Source organism: Chelmon rostratus, chromosome 23 (genome assembly GCF_017976325.1).
Source record: "Chelmon rostratus isolate fCheRos1 chromosome 23, fCheRos1.pri, whole genome shotgun sequence".
In the NCBI taxonomy this organism is placed as follows: domain Eukaryota; kingdom Metazoa; phylum Chordata; class Actinopteri; order Chaetodontiformes; family Chaetodontidae; genus Chelmon; species Chelmon rostratus.
Window position 1 is genome coordinate 2,218,430 of NC_055680.1, and position 20,413 is coordinate 2,238,842.

Sequence of the window (20,413 nt, forward strand, 5' to 3'; positions counted from 1 at the left end):
TGACCTGGCCAGGCCCTGGAAAGGTGAGGTGTAGCTGCTCTGTGTCTCCATGAGCTTCACTTTTGCCTTTGAAAAAGATGGTGACCCAGTGGTTAAGATGTCAGTAACTGCAATGCCCATGGTTTAATTCCAGTTTGACAATCTGATGCCTGGAGCCCTTCTTCTAAAACTCTTTCATTACTCCCAGACTTGTAGATGTAACAGAATGTTTCCTGTGGCTTCTTCACAATAAAAGCCATCTCTTGTTTCACCACTTGAAAGCTGCTGATGCTCAGTTTTTTTTATTAACAGTAACTTAATACAGCTCTGACATGGTGTAGAGTGAACAGTAAACAGTGACACTGATATCAGTGAAAACAAATCACGCTGGATTACATGCATACCTTGTTTCCTCTGAATTTCTTGTGTGAGTCAAGGTAATTTGAATCCAGTGCGGTAATATATGCCACCAACAATAACAACTACAGTACCATACAGGGTAACAATAGGAAGACATATTCTATATTATTACAGCTATGTTTGACTATATTATCATGCATTATCAGTTCATATACCGCAGTCCACTTATTTAAGATATAGTTGTCAAAAAAGACATTAATGAACAATTATACCACCTTACAGCTTTATTATAGTGTTATAAACCATTTATGAAATGTTAACATAGTGGCTAGAAATGCTAAATGGTATCAAAAATAGGATTTGATTTCACAAAAATTGTAATGTTTAAAACTTGCCTCTAGAGGGCAGTAACAACACTTTAAAATTAAGTCACTCAGTCGCCCCCCCACCCCCCCAATTTCATATCACCCAAACCTACTGTGCACCCACTTTATTCAAATGCCAAATTAGGACAGCCTGTCCAAGGCATTAAAGCTGCGAAATAAGCAGACCTGTATTGTTGTTATATGTGTGTGATGTCAGATATTTGTGTTTTTCCACCCCTTCAGGGAACCTTGCCAATGAAGTCTTCAGATGTCAAGACTCCTCTGATAATTCCGCGTGTCTAAAACAGAGAGGTGTTTCACTACAGTGGTGTGATAAATGTCCACACACCCTGTATTAATGACTGGGAAATAATGTGTTAATGTTAAAATAAACCTTTTAGAATTGCAACTCATTCTTACATCTCAGTTTGAACGCAGTCAGTAGTGTGACTCTGATGTCATAAGTCCCTGTTCCGTTAATCTCTCAAGCTGACATTGTGGAGTCCTCAGGTAAATCAACTGGAGGCCATTAAAAGCTAATTGTGTCTTTGGCGATGCCGCTCTGTGTGAACCACTGCCATATATCAGAGAAATAGCTGCTCACCGCTGTATGACTCTGAGGCATTAAGCACCGGCTCTATCAGGAACATTGTGATTTATTGCTGAATGGCTGCTGAAACTCTGCTCTATTTTGGTGCTATAAGCAAGTCAAACCACAGGCCTTTGTGGCAGTGCAGATTTTTTTAATGGTTAGCCTGGTCAGTTTTAACTAAAGTCTTTAAATAATGTGTTAAATAACAGACACTTTGGAACTAGCAGGGACTGCTTTCTCCAAAGACACTGGAGGTGTCAGGAGACTATGTCTTGGGAAACCTTTCTATGGGTCCAGGACAATCCACTGTAGCCGTGCTGTGCTAAGCCAAGCTGTGATAACATGCGTTTCCACTACAGCCCTACAGCAAGTAGCTGCACTGCTGTGGTCCTGCATGCTAGCAGGGCTATGCAGGGCCTCAACCTCCTCTCAACAGAGCAATGTCATCACAGCCATTAACAAGTGCTGTTTTATCACAGTCCCCAGATTGGCTCAAGAATGTCGTGTGTCAATGAATGTCAAAACAACAAAATTGATAAAAAGGTTGCCAAGCACCATGAGCTCCATGTTGAATGCCGGAGAAATGTTTCACACTGATTAGGTGAGGGACTAGAAACCCTCCACACATAATCAGGGTGAACAAAACAGGAAATGCCTTTACTGCACTGCTGCATTCTAATGCAATAACCAGTTGTTCCAACTCACCTGCTGGCCTCTCTTCACAGCATGGTTCAACACAGCTAACCCCTCCACAATAGTGATGACCATACCATAGCCTCGGAGAGACCAAAACTTATTGTCTTAGTGTGCTTCTGTTGAATTACTTCACACTAAGTTTCATCCAACAATGTCCACAGGCAAAAGTGTTTCTACTGTTCCAAATAGTCATGCTGGTCAGGCTCAAAGGCTGAACAAAACGCATGTTGTCATAGTGAGGTGTGAGATGCAATAAATTATACAAATGGAGACACACATTTTCAGACAGTCTCCTCCCCCTCGATGCATCTGAAACTAAGCCATATGCTTTACATCCATAAATAGTATGCGTGTAACATCTGAGCAGCTCAGTTACTAACTGATTTTGGCACCAAATTGATTGGCTTTAAAATAAATCTGGATGTATTGATTCCGTTCCACCATTAGACCAGACACCTTCTGCAAAGCTGCAGTCTTCATCACTCAACCTGTGTTTCTCATCAGATAAGATAAAATCTCATGTAAAATAGGTTTGAATAAAATGACAAAAAAAAAACTGATGGTTTTGGTTAGACTAGATTAGGGGTGGGGAACCTCCAGCCTCTGGATTGTACATAGCTCAAGACACCATTTGATTCGGTCCATGAGGCAATTCATAAAGAAATGACTTTTTTTCAGCGCTCAAGAATATATAATATATTATATGCATATATGGCAAAGCGCCGGAGAAAAGGTATAATGATGATTTTAAAAACCTTATCTTATAGTCTCGAGGATTGTTGTGTGTGTTGTTGTGGTCTTAACAAAGAACCTCGAGGTGGAATTGTTTTGTCAAACTGCTTTTTAGAAGGTCAAGAATCAACCGTCATGACAAGCCAAAGCCATCTCACAGTTCTTCAAGTGCTTTGTATGAATTCATAGCATCTCGTTTGAACCAAACAACCGATCAAAGGTCACATCTTCCATATTAATGCAGCTATTTCTGACCTTCATGTCTGGAAAGTTTCTGAAACAGAAGAAACTGCAGAATGTTTTTTGTATCAAGAAAATGCTCCTCTCATGAACAACTCACTTTACTCAAAACCTGTGGATACCACTGAAGAAAACTGATGTTAAATGACCACTTCTCAAAAACATCATCCTTATCATGTTGGATATGAGTAATATCTACCGAAAATGACAACAACAAAATCCCACAAAAAAACGAGCAACTTTCTTTTATTTGTTTGCAGTTACACATAATGTAATACATGTTGATTCACATACTGTAGGTACTAAAGATGCTGTCTGTACAGAGAAGGGGTTGGTTGATGCCGTTGTGCTTTGGAAATGAGGAATGGATTTGGAAATTTTGACCTCCAGAGGAAAAAGCGATGGAAGTACCTTTCAACATGAAAGCCCAAGTAAGAAAATGAGGCTAAATATGTTATCACCAAGGATAAAGTCATATGAAATCACAATAAACCTGACAGCACTCTGTAAACACCAGTACTTTATTGAACATGTGTGTTATTCTGAAACACTCCATGACCTCTATCAAAACATCTGCATGATACTTGGTCAAGGATGAAGCCATAAAGATAAAATAGCATTTGCAGATATTTTTCGATGCTAGGTAGCTACTAACATTGCAAAGACACATTAGCTGTTGCTTTAGGAACAGTATTTTAAACCGAGCAAAGAAAATCTCATAAGAGCTTCTTCTGTGATTTTTTTCAAGCTGGACCATTGACATCAGCATATATCTACCTAGCAAGGACTTTTAAAGAATACAGTTTTTTATGCCAACCTAACTACTAATATTGGTAAGTACTGACACATTAGCTGTTATTTAGGGAGCAGTACTGTACATTAGCAAACAAAAAATGAATAACAGGTGTTTCCAGCTTGATTCTTTCCCAGCTCGACCACTAAAATTAGCATGCCTGGCTATTGGAGAATTTGCGATCTCCAATTTCAAATGGAACACATTGTACAGTACAATATTGTGCTGTAAAATACTCCGGCAGTTTAATTTCAGTCACCACAGTCTGAGAAAACTACTGAGTAGAGGCTTGTAGTTGTCTCATAATGAATGTAGGTGTTGTATATTCTGTTGTTCTAAGAATACATACCTACATTACCATGTGATGGATAACATGAGTGTCACTGAGCTGTGTTGCAATGGATTATTGTGTTTTCTGCCAGGACATTGGAAAGGTATTTTGCTCAGACTTTAGCGATGGACTCCAGATTGATTTCACCATTTAAACAACGCCACACCGTGCTTAAGTCATAGTATGCAGCTACTGCATGGAGTCAAATACAAAGTCAGTCAATGCCATGGACATTTTATGGAAAAAGCATAAGAACACAAGCATCACAGGTAACAGTGCGCTGAGTGCAGACAGTGGGCCTTAACATAAGTACTGCATTTGCATCGTTTGTGGCGTTTGCATCAAAGCATGAACCATCACTGGTCTGTTGGTCGGTCTATCTGTCCAACACTTTTGTCCAGAGCATGAGTATTTCAAAAACTACTGGCCAGACTGTTGCCACATCAAGCCCCTATCAGCTCTACACAAGAAATATCAAAATGTAATGGCTAGATTGGTGTAAAATTAACAAAGTACATTGTTGCTCACTGAAGGTGAACCTTTTTCCTCTTGCACTGTCGTTGGCCTAAATCTCAGCTCTTTATAAAAGATAAGTCACAATAACATTTAGGGGGCAACTAAAAATAATTTTTATTCCTTATCTGTCAGTTAATTTTTCATTTTTATTCTATGTAAAATCAGATATATTAAAAAAAAGTCATCACAATTTCCCAGAGCCCAGGTCTTTAAACGTTTTGTCCAACAAACTGTACAAAACCCTAAGACATTCAGTTTCTAATGATGTGCAATAATCCCCATGTTTCCAAAGTTTGAACCAGCAGGTTATTATTTTTCCTCTCTATCAACAAATTGATCAGACAACTAATGACTTCTACCTGGAGCACATTCATAAACCATGTTCTATTTCCTCTTTGTCCAGCTCTAGAACCTAGGTTTGTGATGAACTTTGGCACTTCTAAGGACTACGAGCCCATTTTTAGACTTATTACTACTCATTCTACAGTATGATGTGCCCTAGCAGGGCGGCTAGCCAGTCACAGCTAAATGTTAAATTCCAGCAAACGTCAATTGTGGTTGACACTTGTGAGTTCTCTGGGCTGCTTTCAGCTACAATTGTCAGCACCCACCTTCGTGACTAGTCCACACGTACATGGGTATTTTTTCAAATGTAGCTTTTTCTATGCATTTTGGCCTTTTGTCCTCACACAAACATAGTCTTAGATCACTGAAAACTTTTTTTTTAACATGAGGCAATTTTTCCAATGGCTGACATGTCCAAAATAGTGCTGGTAATAACCTTGCTAACAGGACTTTTTACATGATTAAGTAATTAGCAATTACTCTTCCTCTATATTTAAAAACAGAGGCATCAGAACGCCCTACAGAGTTCACTGCTACATAATCCACACACTGACATGGCACAGAGCCCACCGCCATTGTCGTAGGCTTTGGACGAGACCCAGTTGAATCCTGTCATGGTGAAGGAATGACCCACATCACTCTGCCTCTGATTGGCTAGTACCCGTTTCCTTAATGTTTGGCTTGGTTAGGTGTAAGCATAAGGTGTTTAGGCTAAGGCATGAGGAGTGATGATTGGTTCGGGTTAGGGTAACAAAAGGAGGGTAAACCAATCAGAGACAGAGCAGGTCGATCATCCCTTCGCCTTAGTAGGATTCATAAATTCACCTCTAGTGGCAAACCTTCCAGTAACAGGTTTTTTCAGGCTTGTGATTGGCCAACATGGCTTTAGGCTTAGCTTTATATTGCCGCCTTTTTAGCTTTTTAGCTCTCTCAAACTCTTGCATGGAATAACTACTTGAAAATGACACATTATTATTACACATTAGGCCGAGTAGCTACGTCAGTGATGGTGGGCAGATTATCACGTGTTCTGATGACCTTCTCTCAGTAGATCAAAATCCGTATCTGGCTATCATGGGCACAGCACGGAATGATCAGAAATGATGCAGATAAGACAATGTCATGTTTATTAGTGCACAAAGTGCCCATAAAGCTGTAGAACTGTTATTGAGAGTTTTTGATGCATCATATCGCTTCGGCACAGCCCCACAGAAAATGTTCTAAGGTGTGGTAAGGTTTGCAGCCCCAGAAGAATGGCTACCAACCAACTGCAGTCAAGGACTGGGCCATCAAACAACAATGTCGCTCTGAATTTTCCAGTTTTGTTACTGTTGAGCTTTTATGTCGAGGTCGCCTTCGGAAATGAAACTACCAAAGTAAAAGCCGACATAGCTGTTGGGTGCTATATTTTGTTACTGTTTTGCATGTGAGCCTACTCCTCTGCGGCTTGTGTCAAAGTAACAGCTCAATATTTTGGGAAATACCTGTATTGATACCTCTCCCATGTCTGTTCATTCGGTACGAGTTCAGGAGGAGATTAGCTTGGATTGTATGAAGGACTGAAAGCAGGGGGAAACAGCTGGCCTCACCCAGCAACTCCTCTAAAGCTTATTAACAGTAACAGCGGTTTCCCCCCTGCTCCCAGTCTTTGTGATAACCCAAGCTAACCTCCTCCTCCTCCCTGCTCGAGCTCCATACTTAACAAACAGACACAGACTGATGTTGATCTTTTCATCTCAGCATATTTGTATTTCTCAAAATGTCAGACTGTTTGTCATTGGCCACATGTGGCTTACCAACTGGAACTGGAACATATCTCAACCACAGTGAAGCTACAGTAGCAAAATTGTGGAAAAATACTGAAAAAGACACACTCTGATTATCTATTATTAAATCCATTAGGTGACAATTACAATAGTCTTGTTTGAGAAGGTACAGTTTGGGTCTAGTATCTCGTGTGCTGTCATTTTCCTCTTGCTGCCTAAACACAGACACTATTTATGATCATTTTGCTTTTCAATAAATCGATGAAAATTAGTGATTTGGTTCTGGAAACAAAAATGTGCTCAAATTTCACAGTGTTCAATGACTTCATAAGCCTCTGTTAACCGTCGCCATATAAAATCAGTCTGCGGTTAGCGATTAGCGTTTCTTTAACATATTGCTTCATGCAACTTGGTGGAAAACCTCTTCATATGTTTGTCACAGTTTAAATATACAGATAGATACAGTACACAAGCAGTGCATTATGGGACATAGACATTCAACAACAGCCACACAAAAAAAGATCATTCAGACAATTCAGAGAATTGTTGTCTGGTCAAGGAGCAAATGACGGAGGCTTGAACTTTCACATTCAGGTTATTGTTTTGTTTTCACTTGTGTTCAATTGACATTTTCTTTTTTTGCAAAACACATACGCACACCTCGGATACAGTACATCCAGAAAGAATGTCCTCGTGCACACTCACACGCGAGCAGCTCTTCTTTTGAATGCGCCTTTGCGAGAAAGAACGCACTCTTACTCGAAAGAAGACTGCCTTTTCTTAATCTTGGCACAATTTGAATGTAAGAAGGAAGCACTTTAATCTAGTCGTGGTTGTAAATGTCCGACGTGACGGGTGATCGTCTTGGATGAGCTTAACGGAAGCTGCTATTGCTGATGTCTGAGCTTGGATGGATCTGGTTGGATAGTTTTCCTCTCTCGTCATGGCGCTGATACATGATGGAAGGTTTTCCGTTTTACATCCATAGCAGCATGGCACTTTCTCTGCTCCTCTGAGCCAGCCAGAGGCTAAAACTGGGAGGTCTCAGTGAAGGAGATTGCATCTGTCTTGTCGACAGTGAAGCCCCCGTTGACGTAGGATTTCTTCTCGCACTCTTCGTCATCCAGTGTGGCCTCCAGAGCGAAGGGGTTGGCGACGTCCACGTCTGATGTTAGGTCCATCCTCTCCAGCTCCCTCTTGGATAGTTTCTGGACGATTCCGGCTCCGTAGGCGTCGCCAAGAACATTGATCATGGTACGGAACCGATCCCTGAAACACAGCGCTCAAAGTCAATCTAAGCATCGCTCTTAAGTTATAATTTAAACTATTTAGTAGAACAGGAAGGAAAAACAATCCATATAGAATATCACCACATAAACTTACAGAAGCCAATCCACAGCCACTATCAGAGTGACATCACTTGCAGGTAATCCAACAGCTGTTAAGACTATTACCATGGTGACCAGTCCAGCATTAGGGACTCCTGCTGCTCCAATACTGGCAACTGTTGCTGTTATACTGAGACAAAGAGACAAAATTTTGCACATTAGTGGTTGCTAGAAATGGTGACAAATATAGAAATAGAATAATAGTAACTGAAGTATTTTATAGTATCACATTTTATGTTTTATGGTGTCATAAGTTCTGTTATCATAAGTTGGACTTTGTAGTACCATGATGATGCCCCTGAGTAACTGCGATGTACCTGATAGTAACGATCTGGCCCACATCTAGAGCGTAGTCGTTCAGCTGGGCGATGAAGATGGCGGCCACGGCCTCGTAGAGCGCCGTGCCGTCCATGTTAATGGTGGCGCCCACTGGCAGGACGAAGCGGGTGATCCGCTTGTCGATGCGATTGTTCTCCTCGGCACAGCGGAAGGTGACGGGCAGGGTGGCGGAGCTGGAAGGCGAGACAGTAACTGACTTTATTACCGTGACCTTATGGGCTGGCACACAGTGGCTATGATCCATAAATATGAAACTGCATGTTAGCGTTAAAATCTAGAGAACATGGTTCAGTTTTCCAATCAGCTCGGAGCTTGCTGGGTTCTGACCTGGAGGAGATCATGAGTGCTGTCACCAGGGCCTGAGCCATTCCCAGTGTGAATGTATACGGGTTCTTCCTCACAATGACGAAGAAGATGAGTGGCAGGCATATGGTGGCATGGATAGCTAGACTGAGGGACAAAACACAACATTATAGAACATGTACTTAAAGGGAATTAGCATTTACTGTATTACAAGCACAAATCATTTTCATATTATATCTGTAATCATCAGAAAACAAGGGGTTTGAATAAATATCATTTCATGAAGCAGTCAGTTGCCCCATGAAGAATTAATATTGCTGAATTTATTGCACATTGTCAAACTCTTTTCCTTCCAAAAACATCACTCGTAGAGTACTACCTGTTGAAAATAACTTGGGTTCTGTGTTTTTCAGCTCACACATTATTAAAACGCTGTTCAGCATCATTTATAATCATGCATAGAACAAACGTATCTCTGTGCTTCTCTGTGGGCTTTAACAGCCTAATGGGGCATAAAAAAACAGCTCACCTGGCTCATTCAGAATCATGAAACAATGGTAGCGATGGTACTTCCAAATCTGTTCATGTACAGATAAAACAAAGTACATGAAACATGTTGCTTTAAGAGTTTTAGAGGTGTATTTTTGTAGTCTGGACAGGGCCATGTTTGCTGGCTGGTTTGCTTTTTTACTATCTGAATTTTGCACATGATACACGTGATTAAGTGTGTTGTTAAATTTAGAAATGTAAATATGACTCGGCTTGTTTGAGTGACAGCTGGTACACTGATATACTGCAACACCCTAAAGTGTTATGCATTCCTACATGTGGAAATTCCAGTTTCTCCTGTAAAAAGTTGTAGGTTAGTGACACCTCAGGGTTTTTTTTAAATGTGGGTAAACCTGCTAAAAATATTATTTTCCCTTTGCCTTTCTGGGTTTTTTTTCCTGGTGTGTCACATTCGACTTCATGAAGGTGCCAGAAGACAGGGAACGGTAGAAAGCTGAATGGAGGCCAGTGACAATATTATGGTGGTTAATAGTGTGATGGGTTGATGATTCTGTCTGATGTCAGGCGATATTTCTATGCAAACATCCAGAACCTTAAACATGCATCATCATCACGCTGGAAAAGAGGCTAAAATCAGCATGTCCACTCTGGTGTTGTGTTTTCATCACTGCTGATCGGAGCTGGAGCTGATAAATACCTGTGACCACTGCGGAGTCAGCTGACCTGGGAATGAATGGTGATGGTACCCTTTCCCACTGAAGTCAAAAGCCAGATGTTAGTGGGTGTTAGTGGGGGTTTTGTCCAGTCTCAAAGGGGTATTCATTTTAAAATGGGCATATAGTGCACTTCACTACCTACTTGGAGAATAAAGGTTCTGATCAAAGTGACCATGGTGTACATAATGATGAAGGCCCTTGAATAAAGGGAGTACAAGCCCAAATGTCAGCTGACTGAACTGACTCAAATAGATTTCACTGCTCATAAAAAGGCACATTTAGAGAGATTTGACTTGACTTTGAGACTAAAGGATCTTTTTCTGTTGATTGTGTCAAAACCTCTAAATTACATAAGTAATATAAAAGTAATTTAAAGTCACGTAGCAATAATGCATGAAAAACGTCTTTATAGCCACAGAATGCTGCTTTCGGAATAGTGTGAAAGTTGCGTGTGTGTGTCGTCGCAGGTGCGCTCCGAGCCGTGGACTAACCCCGTGACCTAACTGGGTGGGATTTACTGTACAGCCTTTAACGGTGCCGCTTAGATTTAGCGGCGCGAGCGAAGTTTTCATTACTGCATCTGCGGGTTGAGCAGTTTTAAATGTCCTTGGCCCTTATCAGTGCCTCCACAGAGCTCAGCTTTTACTGTATCACTGGAGGGAGAATTGGCCCAAATGTCAACCATAAATCCCAGTGTCTGGAACAGGCGGATACAGAGTAATGGGACAGCTTACCCACTCAGCACTGTCACCATATAAAGACCCATCTTCTTGAAGATCTCCCAGTCTTCCACCTCGATGATCTTAGCAGCAATTAGGAACAGGATCCCCACTGGCATGTAGCTGAAAACACACATAATAATGAACACTAAAATTATAATATTGAATTATAAATTGCAATTTTATTAATGGATTAATCATTTAAAATGTGATGTTGAGCTTGGTACTGTATGGGCAGGTGAGCTGTGGTGGATAGTAACTAAATGCACACACTTACACTATGTACCATGAATACTGTTTTGTGATGCTTCAACTTCACTTGAGTATTTTCTTTTGATGCTACTTTATACTTTTATTTCACTATTTACAGAAGGAAATGTCTTTTTCACTCCACCACAGCTCATAAGATCTTATTATGCATCATGCATGATAACTGATGAAACAACATAACTGCATATCAAATTGTCAAAAATGAGCAGGAATAAAAATGCTGCTTTAATAATAATTGTTCAATAATAATGATAATAATGGGTGTTTTTTACTTGATACTAAGTGTATTTTGCTGAGAATGCTTATGTACTTATACATAAGTAACATTTTGAAGGCAGGGCTTTTACTTGAGGATGTACTAAGGACAGTGCATGGAATTTGCAGCTCAAACCTAATAACTCCATGTGGTGAGGAAGATCACAAGATGCAACTGAAAACCCTGAAAAAGCTAGCAAGTGGACATTTAGTAAAGGTTTTGTTACATTAAACTACTGTTTCCGAGATCAAGAGCGTGAAAGCCTTTGTTGTCAGTCTAAAGTTCAAGTTTTAGGCCCAACCAGAGCTTAACCTGTACCTGTAGATCAGCCTTTTATACATACCACATAATGATCTGCACCAGTTTCATGGTTGCTTCGTTCAGGGCATCAAAAAATTCCAGGAGGATACGGCCCTTTTCACCCATCTTCCCAATGACGAGGCCAAAAGCAACACAGAACACGATGAGCCCCAGTACGTTCATTCCATCCGAGTATGTCCCGATGATTTTATAGTCCTTGGTTATATTCTGCCGAGAGAGGAGACAAGGAGGCGATTCATTCAGCTGACCCAGACCAGGCCAGGAAGCCGCTTTGACGAGCTGACTCTAAAGACCCATTGATGAGCTGTGCAAACGTTTTCTCCAGGATAACAGCCCAATGACCCGTGGCCACTTATAACTCGTTATTGGGTCTTCTGATGCATGTAGATCAGACGCTGGTTGCCAGGTACAGAAACATGAAACCTAAATTGCAGCAGATGGATCAGCAAGGACTCACTGTTGTCACGTGAGGATCAAAACCCGACAGTCATGTTAATGGATGTACCTTGTGCAAGCATTGCTTTGCTTGCTCGCTTGCTAAACAAGGCAATGCGTCAAAAGCAATGAGATACTGACTGCCGTGGAAGAACGGGATAGAGCGAGGTGCACACCTACCTCTACTGCTGCCATGATAGTAGTGGTGAGAGGTGGAATGGTGGTGGTGTCTTCTGAAGCTTTCGGTGGCTCCAGCTCTTTGCGCTTGGTCTTGTACTACAGTGTAATTGGTCACATTGCACAACATCAGTTACTTTAACATGACTATGCACTCACCACGCCCTTATGTAGGTTTAAATGACACTTAAAATATGTGTAGGAAGTGGAACAGGAATGACTGATGGATGTGTGATGCCTCTTACCTGCTGAAAACAAGCCTGCACCAGATTTTCTGGAAACATGTTTCTGTCGAAGGGAAAAGACACGATTGGGTGTGAATGAAATACACAGAAGATAATGACGTGTTTTACAATCATTCCTCGACAGATGCGAGATCAAAAATCCAGGAGAGAATGATTGTCATATTCATCTTCAACTTCTCTGGAGGTAATGGAGCTGAACACTGAACATCAATCTGTCAAAAGAAAGTTGTGGGTGAACTTGATTTTCAGTACATCCTGTCCATTGTTTTGAACTCAAGCAATTGCCTTTAATTTTAAAAAAAAGAGGGTTGGATATACGATCTTTACACTAAGCTACAAATGAGATGCTTGTAGATCATCTGACAGCACCTGAAAGCCCCTTTTGACCGCTGAATCAGCCGTCCATGTTGAAGTAACTCTTCTTGTTAATGTAACGTTTTGAGCTGATGTCACTTGCTGGGTTAATGTAAGTTGATGCAACTTCCTGCGTTGTGGTAAATTTCTGACTTGATGCGACATTTTTGGTTGATGCAACACACAATCCCATGATCACGATCACATTTATAAAGTGACTGGCCCAGTGAGCGGAGGTGTGAAAGTGAGGGAAAATTCCCATTTGGAAACCAAAACCAAGTGTTGACTTGGTTTAACTCTTGTACGTATGTAAGTTAACTTAGATAATAATTTAGTTACATTACATACAAACCTAAGAAGTTGGGTTTTAACTCTGACGTGTTGTGCGCACTAGTTTGTTTGAAGCGTGGAGCCAGAATAGCAAACAATAAATTGACTGATTACAAGTCACGTTTTTCAGTGTCTATCAAGCAAAATTCTCTCTTTCGCTTCAGCGTCTTCACGGTTAGGAGAAATTTGTAGTTTCTATCACAGGACTGGGAGGTCACCTGAGGAGGTCCAAGAGCGTGTCGACTGTTGTGACGTTGGGCGTGGTTCCAGCCCTGTCAATGTGTTCAGCCGTCTGAGAAACTCCCGGTTTGATGGTCATCACCAAAATGATGCCTGCAAAAGGTGACGCTGTTTAGTATGATGACCGTGTAACTCACACAACGGGTGTCATGTCAACCACCACTTCTACGTGACACCATTTGAGTGACTTAACTGTCGAATTCAAAAACTAGAGAAGTGAAGAAAGGCTTGAGAGAGGGAAAATATCAACTCACCAAGAATAACTGCAATGATGGTTGTGGAGAAGTAATAAATAACAGCGCGCAGACCTATTTTTCCTGACACCTCAGAGTCCAGGGCCGCGACACCTGTGGGCAGAATGATCAATGCTTCGTTGAAATCCAAAAATAAAGGTTTGTCCCACAATGGCACTCTGCACACAGGAATGTGGCTATTGGAGATGTTGTCTGGATGGCTGACCAAAATGCCCTGAGGGGTCAATATCGGCTTGCCAGCGTGACCCAAGTCAACACTGACAGCAAAGGTATTGTGAGAGATGTATACATCAGAACCTTTCCCAGCTACCCAATCCCCTCTGTGAAACCTGCTGGAAGGAAGGGAGAGCAGCACTCAATTAAAATCCCTCCCACCATTCTTCACAGAGATGTCAGACGTATCATCGTTCTAATACCAGTTGAAGAACAAGAGCAAAGGACTTGTGTGACCTCCTTGGGTTAAAATAACCAGGAGCTCAAGTGGGAGGTGTTATGTCAAAGACAATATCTTATTTATTTATTTTTCTCCTCTCATTTAATTAAATTTAATTTTGTAAATTTAAGAAAGTAATTGATTTAATGGTTTATTTATTTGATACCAGTAGCAGTCAATGGCCGTGAGCTAGAACTGACAGATCAGTAGGGGGAAGCAGTGAGTAGAGGAAAAATCAGGTGAATTGGAGGCTGCTGGGACACACCTGGGTTTGGTCAAGAACAAAGAAAGCCATGCTGCAGCAGCAGCAGCAGTGAGCGACATCGGTGTGGAGGCATAAAGACGCTACTGGTATGCGTTGTTTGATTGATTAAATGAAGATGAGTTTGATTTTGCTCTTTCAATTTGTGTTTAATATAAATTTGAAAAGTTAAATGAAATTAATTTATGGTACAAAGTAAAATGTTGAAGCAGAGGTATTTAAGTTATGATGATGTTTATTTATCCCTTTCAGAATGATTAATTATGATTATGTATTTCTGTTAAAGGTTATCAACCTGCTGTATTCTTTAGAAATAAAGAAAGAAAGCGTCCTCCGTTTGAGAACCTCCAGGCCTTTTTCGAGTTTAGGCAAAATGATGTTACAGCAAAATAACTCGACACTGTCTTTTTAAGTATGGTCAGTTGGAAAATCACACGAAATGTTGCACATGTGCATTTGCTAAAAAGGCCAGGGTAACAAAATTACTTCAGTCAAGGTCCACTTACTTGCTTTTTTCTGAGATTTCAACTGCATCTCACAATATTCATCATTGGATGAGTTGAACAAACTCCATCCCATGACTACTAAATACCAAGCAGTAGATTAGTTAACGCCAAGCACCAAATTGAATCAGCCATGATGAAGTCCATCAGAGATACATTTAACAGCAAAAAGAGCTCGTAAGTGCACCTTGAGTTCAGATTATTTTGTCAATGATGTTTTTTTTCTAATTATTTTGCAGCACTGTAAGCCTTGTTCCATTGCTGACAGCGGGGAAGTGTCATTTGTGCTGGAAAAGGCCACTCCAAACCTGATATTTAGAACTACAAATGGCCTCTCTGTATTTTTGAGCAAGTCGTGGCACACGGTGAGAAATGATGGTACGCAGGTGTTGAAAACTCCAGGGAAAAGCAGTTGGAAAAAATAAACCCTGAGCAACCAATTCAGGAACTGCTGCCATGGACTAACAATGGAACAAAATGCTCCATACAACATTTCAAAAGCGAGATCAGTCTGAAGAGTCTGTGAAATGTTCCACGTAATTGCTTCAATTTGTAGCTCTAAGAATGAACTGCTACTGCCGGAGGGCCTAATTCCATTTCAGCAGGGAGCCTTGATATGCCGCTGTGAGGTGAGGTGGTTGGATTAGTCAGAGAACATGTAATGCAGCTCCTAAATGACATTTTTCACCAGTCACCTGGAGTATCTGTTATTCTGCCGTCTGTGAATCACACTCGTCAGGGTTTACTCTCTCTCCACAGCAGGACTGAGGCATAGCCAGGTAGATAGAACCTGTGCATAGCCTGACATGCTCTGACTGCATCCCACACATACAGATTACTATGAGTTATTGCTATCAGCTATTCATACAATATATTTTTCTTTGTTTTGCAGTATTTTATTTTGAAATAACTAGCTAACAAGTCAATAAGATCAGTCCTAAACATCTTCTCTTGGTCTGCAGATTTGTGACTGTCCAGTAGGACTGAAACTAATTACTTACAGTCAATTCATCTTTAATCACTTTGACAATTAATTCATTAAAGATTTAGTCATTGTCAGAAAATGGGGAAAAATGTTCATCACAAATCACCACAGCCAAAGATGACGTCTTCAAATAGTTGACGATTGATCTACCGGTTATCAGTTTGATCAGATATCAGTATATCATGTAAAAGCCTGTGTCAAAATAATTTTTGGACAGTGCACAAGTTGATTAATGGACTGTTTCAGCTCTACTGTCCATACACTGAAAAAGTGTCTGTGATTGATCCAATCCTTTGGCTGAAGAAGAGTGTTGACACTTAATAAATCTGCAAAAACACAGATGATGTTCGATGAGAGTGTTTTTAATGTCCAAGGCCAAAGTTTTTAAGGTATTTTTTTTCTGTCTACAGTATGTTTGCATGGCAGCTATGGTGTGGTTAAGGTTAGGGAAAGGCTGCAGGTGTTGCAAAAAAAAAAAAAAAAAAAAAAATCCAACATATATTTAGATCCTTTACTTAGATAAAAGTACTAATAGCAGACTGTGAAAATACCCCTCTACAAGTAAAAGTCTGGAGGCTGTAAAAGTATTTCAGTATTATGAGCAAACTTAACAAAGAAGCTAATAATAACTAATTCAATTCAAAATCATCAGATTTGTAGATACATGTGTTCAACTGGAACTGGAAGGGTATGAAAAACTGTAATCTGAAAAGTAGCTAGTAACTGAAGCTGTCAAGTAAATGTTGTAGAGTAAAAAGTACAATATTTATCTCTGAAAAGTAGTGGAGTAGAAGCACAAAATTGCATAAACGGAGACAAATGTCAAATACAAGTGCTTCAGATTTGTACAGCAGTTGAGTAAATGTTCTTGGTTCATTCCACCAGTGGACCAAAGAAGAACAGCGATTCCTTTCACTGGCACTGAATATTGGTTGTACGTAAACGGTGTGCTTCAGAATCATCCAGCATGGACGTGATTCACACTGAACTTCTGCTCACCTCTACAGGAAATAGAGGAACTTCTAAGTCATTATAAGTTATTCTAATTTAGGTAGAATAAGAATCTAATTTTGTTATAGAATAAAAGAAGAAAGAAAACCATGTCGGGGATGGATTTGCTTTTTAAGGGGACAGATATTTTAGCAAATGAGACCACAGTTAACTTGACTTCTTCTTGAACACAGGTGTATTTCAGATGTGGCTATCTGAATCACTCTTGAGGGCCTGTTCTATGTTGTTGCTCTCTATGCCTGCTCTCTCACAAGAACCCCCAACCCCACAAGCCCCAGCACAACTGCTCTATCCATATTCACGCCCCTGACTTTTCCTCATTTCTTTTGATGCACACCTGTACCTGTCATTGCAGCAAATACTATGACATACGACCAGAAATCATATTCAAGTTACCTGTTATCATGCTTGAAATGATGAGCGGGAGGATGACGAGCTTCAGCATTCGCATGAGGATCTCTCCTGGGAAGCCAAAGTACTGCTTGTGGAGCTGGGAGAGGGACGCGTACTCTCTGACCACGACGCCCAGACTGATGCCTGAACGGTTGGGAGAAGGAAGTCAATTCATAAAGAAATTTATTCCGTGAAGTCCCTGGATCACAGAACAGACAGCAATATAATGGCTGCATACAGTGTATGCGTGGCTCAAGCTCTGCAGAACTTGCTCTGCATAACAAGCTGTCCCTGTCACATTATATCACAGGTCAGAGAGGTTTCACCCACACAGAATTCATGAGGCACAACACACACTGATCTACAATTTCCACCTGTAAACCTCACATGCATCTCACTCAATGATCGCCATATTAATGCTGCCACCTACAGGCAATGAAAGTCACCAAATCACAGAACATGTGTGCCACCTGCAGGCAGTGAGTGTTGTCTGTCGCTGTGCACGCTGTGCTTAGTAACAGAGCGAAGAAGAAAAATCTGGAAGACTGGAAGAGATGAAGCACGTGACCTCTGTCGTTGGCTAATTATTTGCGCGTGATTTTCTGTGATTCCTTGCAGCCACCTTCCTCTTCACGTTGTCTCATTTGACACTCAAGCCAAACGATGAACATCAGGAAATTGTCAGCATTCCAACAGATAAAGGTACCTGGTGGGATTGTTGAAGTTATTCATTCACAAAGTGCTTCTCTGATGTTACGGCTCAAGCTTTGGAAAAGAATAACGTGAACATCCTGGATCAACGTCTTGATGTGAAAGTGCTGTGTGGAGTAGCATTCGCTAATGAACCCCGCAGGAATTCCTTGCATGTAATTCATGGTGTCTTGCATTTGCATTAGTAGGAATTCATCATTTAATGCAATTTTTTTTTTTTGTAAAACTGTCATTTTGGGCAGGAGATGCAGGAACACCAGTTTATTACTTCCCTTTGAAGTAATAAACTGTAGCCTTCAGTAAACTGATCTGAAATAAGTAAGCAATCTGGGAGGCTTGAGGTCATCGTGGTGAAAGAACAGACATAAACACCCATAAAAAGGGACACATCACTGACAGCAAACAGAGGACTGACCCATCATGAAATACCTGACGGACTCCATCGATAATTTGCTAAAATCTTACTTACTTTGTCAAAAATACACACAGACTCACCACCAAATGAAGCCGGTTTGGTATTGTTATAAATAAAGCCAAATCAATCAAATAATCAATAAAAGGGTACTTTTAATTTTTCCTGCCTCTGAGGATTTTAATACTTTTATATCAAATACTTTTGAGCTTCATTTATTCTCAAGCCCACTGCTGCATGCACTCATGTCATGTTTTAAGAAACATATTATTAATTATTTCTGGCCCTCTAAAACACATGAGCACAATGTGTTGCACTTCAGTCATACAAATTGCAAGTAATCAGATTACTAAAACCTATTGGCTTGCACTGAACATGGGGCTTTCGGGGGCGTTGGAGATGTGGGGTCATTGCCCGCTTTGCCCGGTTGGTTGTCCAGCCTGCAGATTCATGCTAATGCTACTGTATTTACTTTCTGCTTTTATGTTCATGTCTCCTGATTTAACAGTTCACATTATGGCAGAATAACGAACCAAACCCCAGGACAAAACATGAAATTACAGAACACATTATCTTTTCTAATACTGCATACAGATATGTATGCATGAGTTTATAGAAATGCAACTAGGACTGTTAAAAGCCACAAACCAAGAAACTGCACAGATTAAAACAGGAAATTACTGATCTCAAGTAATTTGTGTAATTACTTTCATGTTCAAGTTTCTTTCATTGACGGACAGGCTGGCGGAATAAACCTCAGAACAGTATACAGTAAAGTATAACACTTGAGTAATAATTAAAGGATAACAATTAAAGGAGCAGTTCCAAATTGTATTTGCTTTCTTTCTGAGAGTGAGAGGAGACCATCCAATAGGTCTATGTACAGACCTATAGAGCTGGAGTCAGGCTGTGGTTAGCCTAGCTTAGCGTAAAGACTGGAAACAGGGGGAAACAGCTAGCCTGGCTCTGACCAAAGTTCAGACACATGCGTACCAACACCTCTAAGCTCACTGACTAAGACAGTGAATCTCTCTTTTTTTAATTCTCAAACAGACATGTAAAAATGCCCGTTAGGTGTTTCAGTAGGAGTTGTTTGCTGGAGCTAGAGGTGTTGAAAGCCTATTTTTTAACTTTGGACAGAGCCAGGTGTTTCCCTCTACTTCCTGTCTTTACTGCTAAGCTAGGCTTATTGCCTCCAGACACAGGCATGAATGAGCATTTTATTTCCAAAATTGTCCGACTATTCCTTTAATATACATTAAACCTAAATTTGTTCGGTGATGCAAGCAGATTCTAACTCTGTCACCTGGACTGATCTACCAGAAGACATGTAGCTCAACCTGGCAACAATATGAAAAGCAAATACATCTAATATTTCAATTAAATCCATTTAAATCCTTTCCAGCCCACATGTTCTGAGCACCTGCTGATACTGCAGGCTATGTTCTCCATGCACTGTGCAGCCTCAGTGCTGGGACTCCTCACACAGACCCAGCATCAGCTGTCCCTTCAGTCTGGTCACGTTTTGACTGAGACACGTCCAGACACAGGGGGAGAGGACAGAGGCTATGTCTCCCACGACGCCACACTCTGTACCTATCCTCCATTCTTTAACAAAATCTAATGATGAAATGCAATGCATGAAACACATCTCAGCTTTTACTGTTGCTCTGTAGTCAAGCAGCGGCCAGCTGATGCAAAAGAGGTTGATTTATTTCAACAGTGACAGCAGCTTAAAGCAAGGCTGAATGGTAAAAGAAAGAGGGAGGGATGCACGTACAAACAGTGATGAAGAGTAAATAATGGCATCAGTGAAGACGAAAGCGTCTCATTCTCTCAGCACACATGAGCAGACATTAAGTGGCTTCCACATACCGAGCAGCACTGATAAAACCGTGGCAATCAGAAGCCAGTTCCTCCTCAGCAAGCCTTTGAAATTCACGCCTCGTCGCTCTCTGTTACCCATCATGTCCATGGTGTTGCTCATTCTCCAGAAAGGGAGGAACAACAATGGCCCCCGCGGAGACACAAAAGACTCCTGCAGTCGGGATGTCAGATGCAGACGACGCAGAGGATGGAGAAGCCGCGTTGCTACAGCAAAGGATGCAGCCGTCAGACGCTGCTGATGGCA

General features: G+C 40.9%; 1 protein-coding gene across 1 annotated transcript; it reads right to left on the reverse strand.

Moving 5' to 3' along the window:
- Positions 1-7,743: 7,743 nt before the first annotated feature.
- On the reverse strand, positions 7,744-20,257 carry slc1a1 (solute carrier family 1 member 1). The gene is made up of 12 exons (XM_041964712.1): positions 20,158-20,257; positions 17,163-17,303; positions 13,573-13,665; positions 13,297-13,411; positions 12,395-12,437; positions 12,153-12,248; positions 11,560-11,744; positions 10,706-10,813; positions 8,770-8,892; positions 8,421-8,615; positions 8,099-8,233; positions 7,744-7,984 (listed from the first exon to the last, which is right to left on the reverse strand). The coding sequence occupies exons 1-12, from the start codon at positions 20,255-20,257 to the stop codon at positions 7,744-7,746; spliced, it is 1,575 nt and encodes a 524-aa protein (XP_041820646.1).
- Positions 20,258-20,413: the final 156 nt, after the last annotated feature.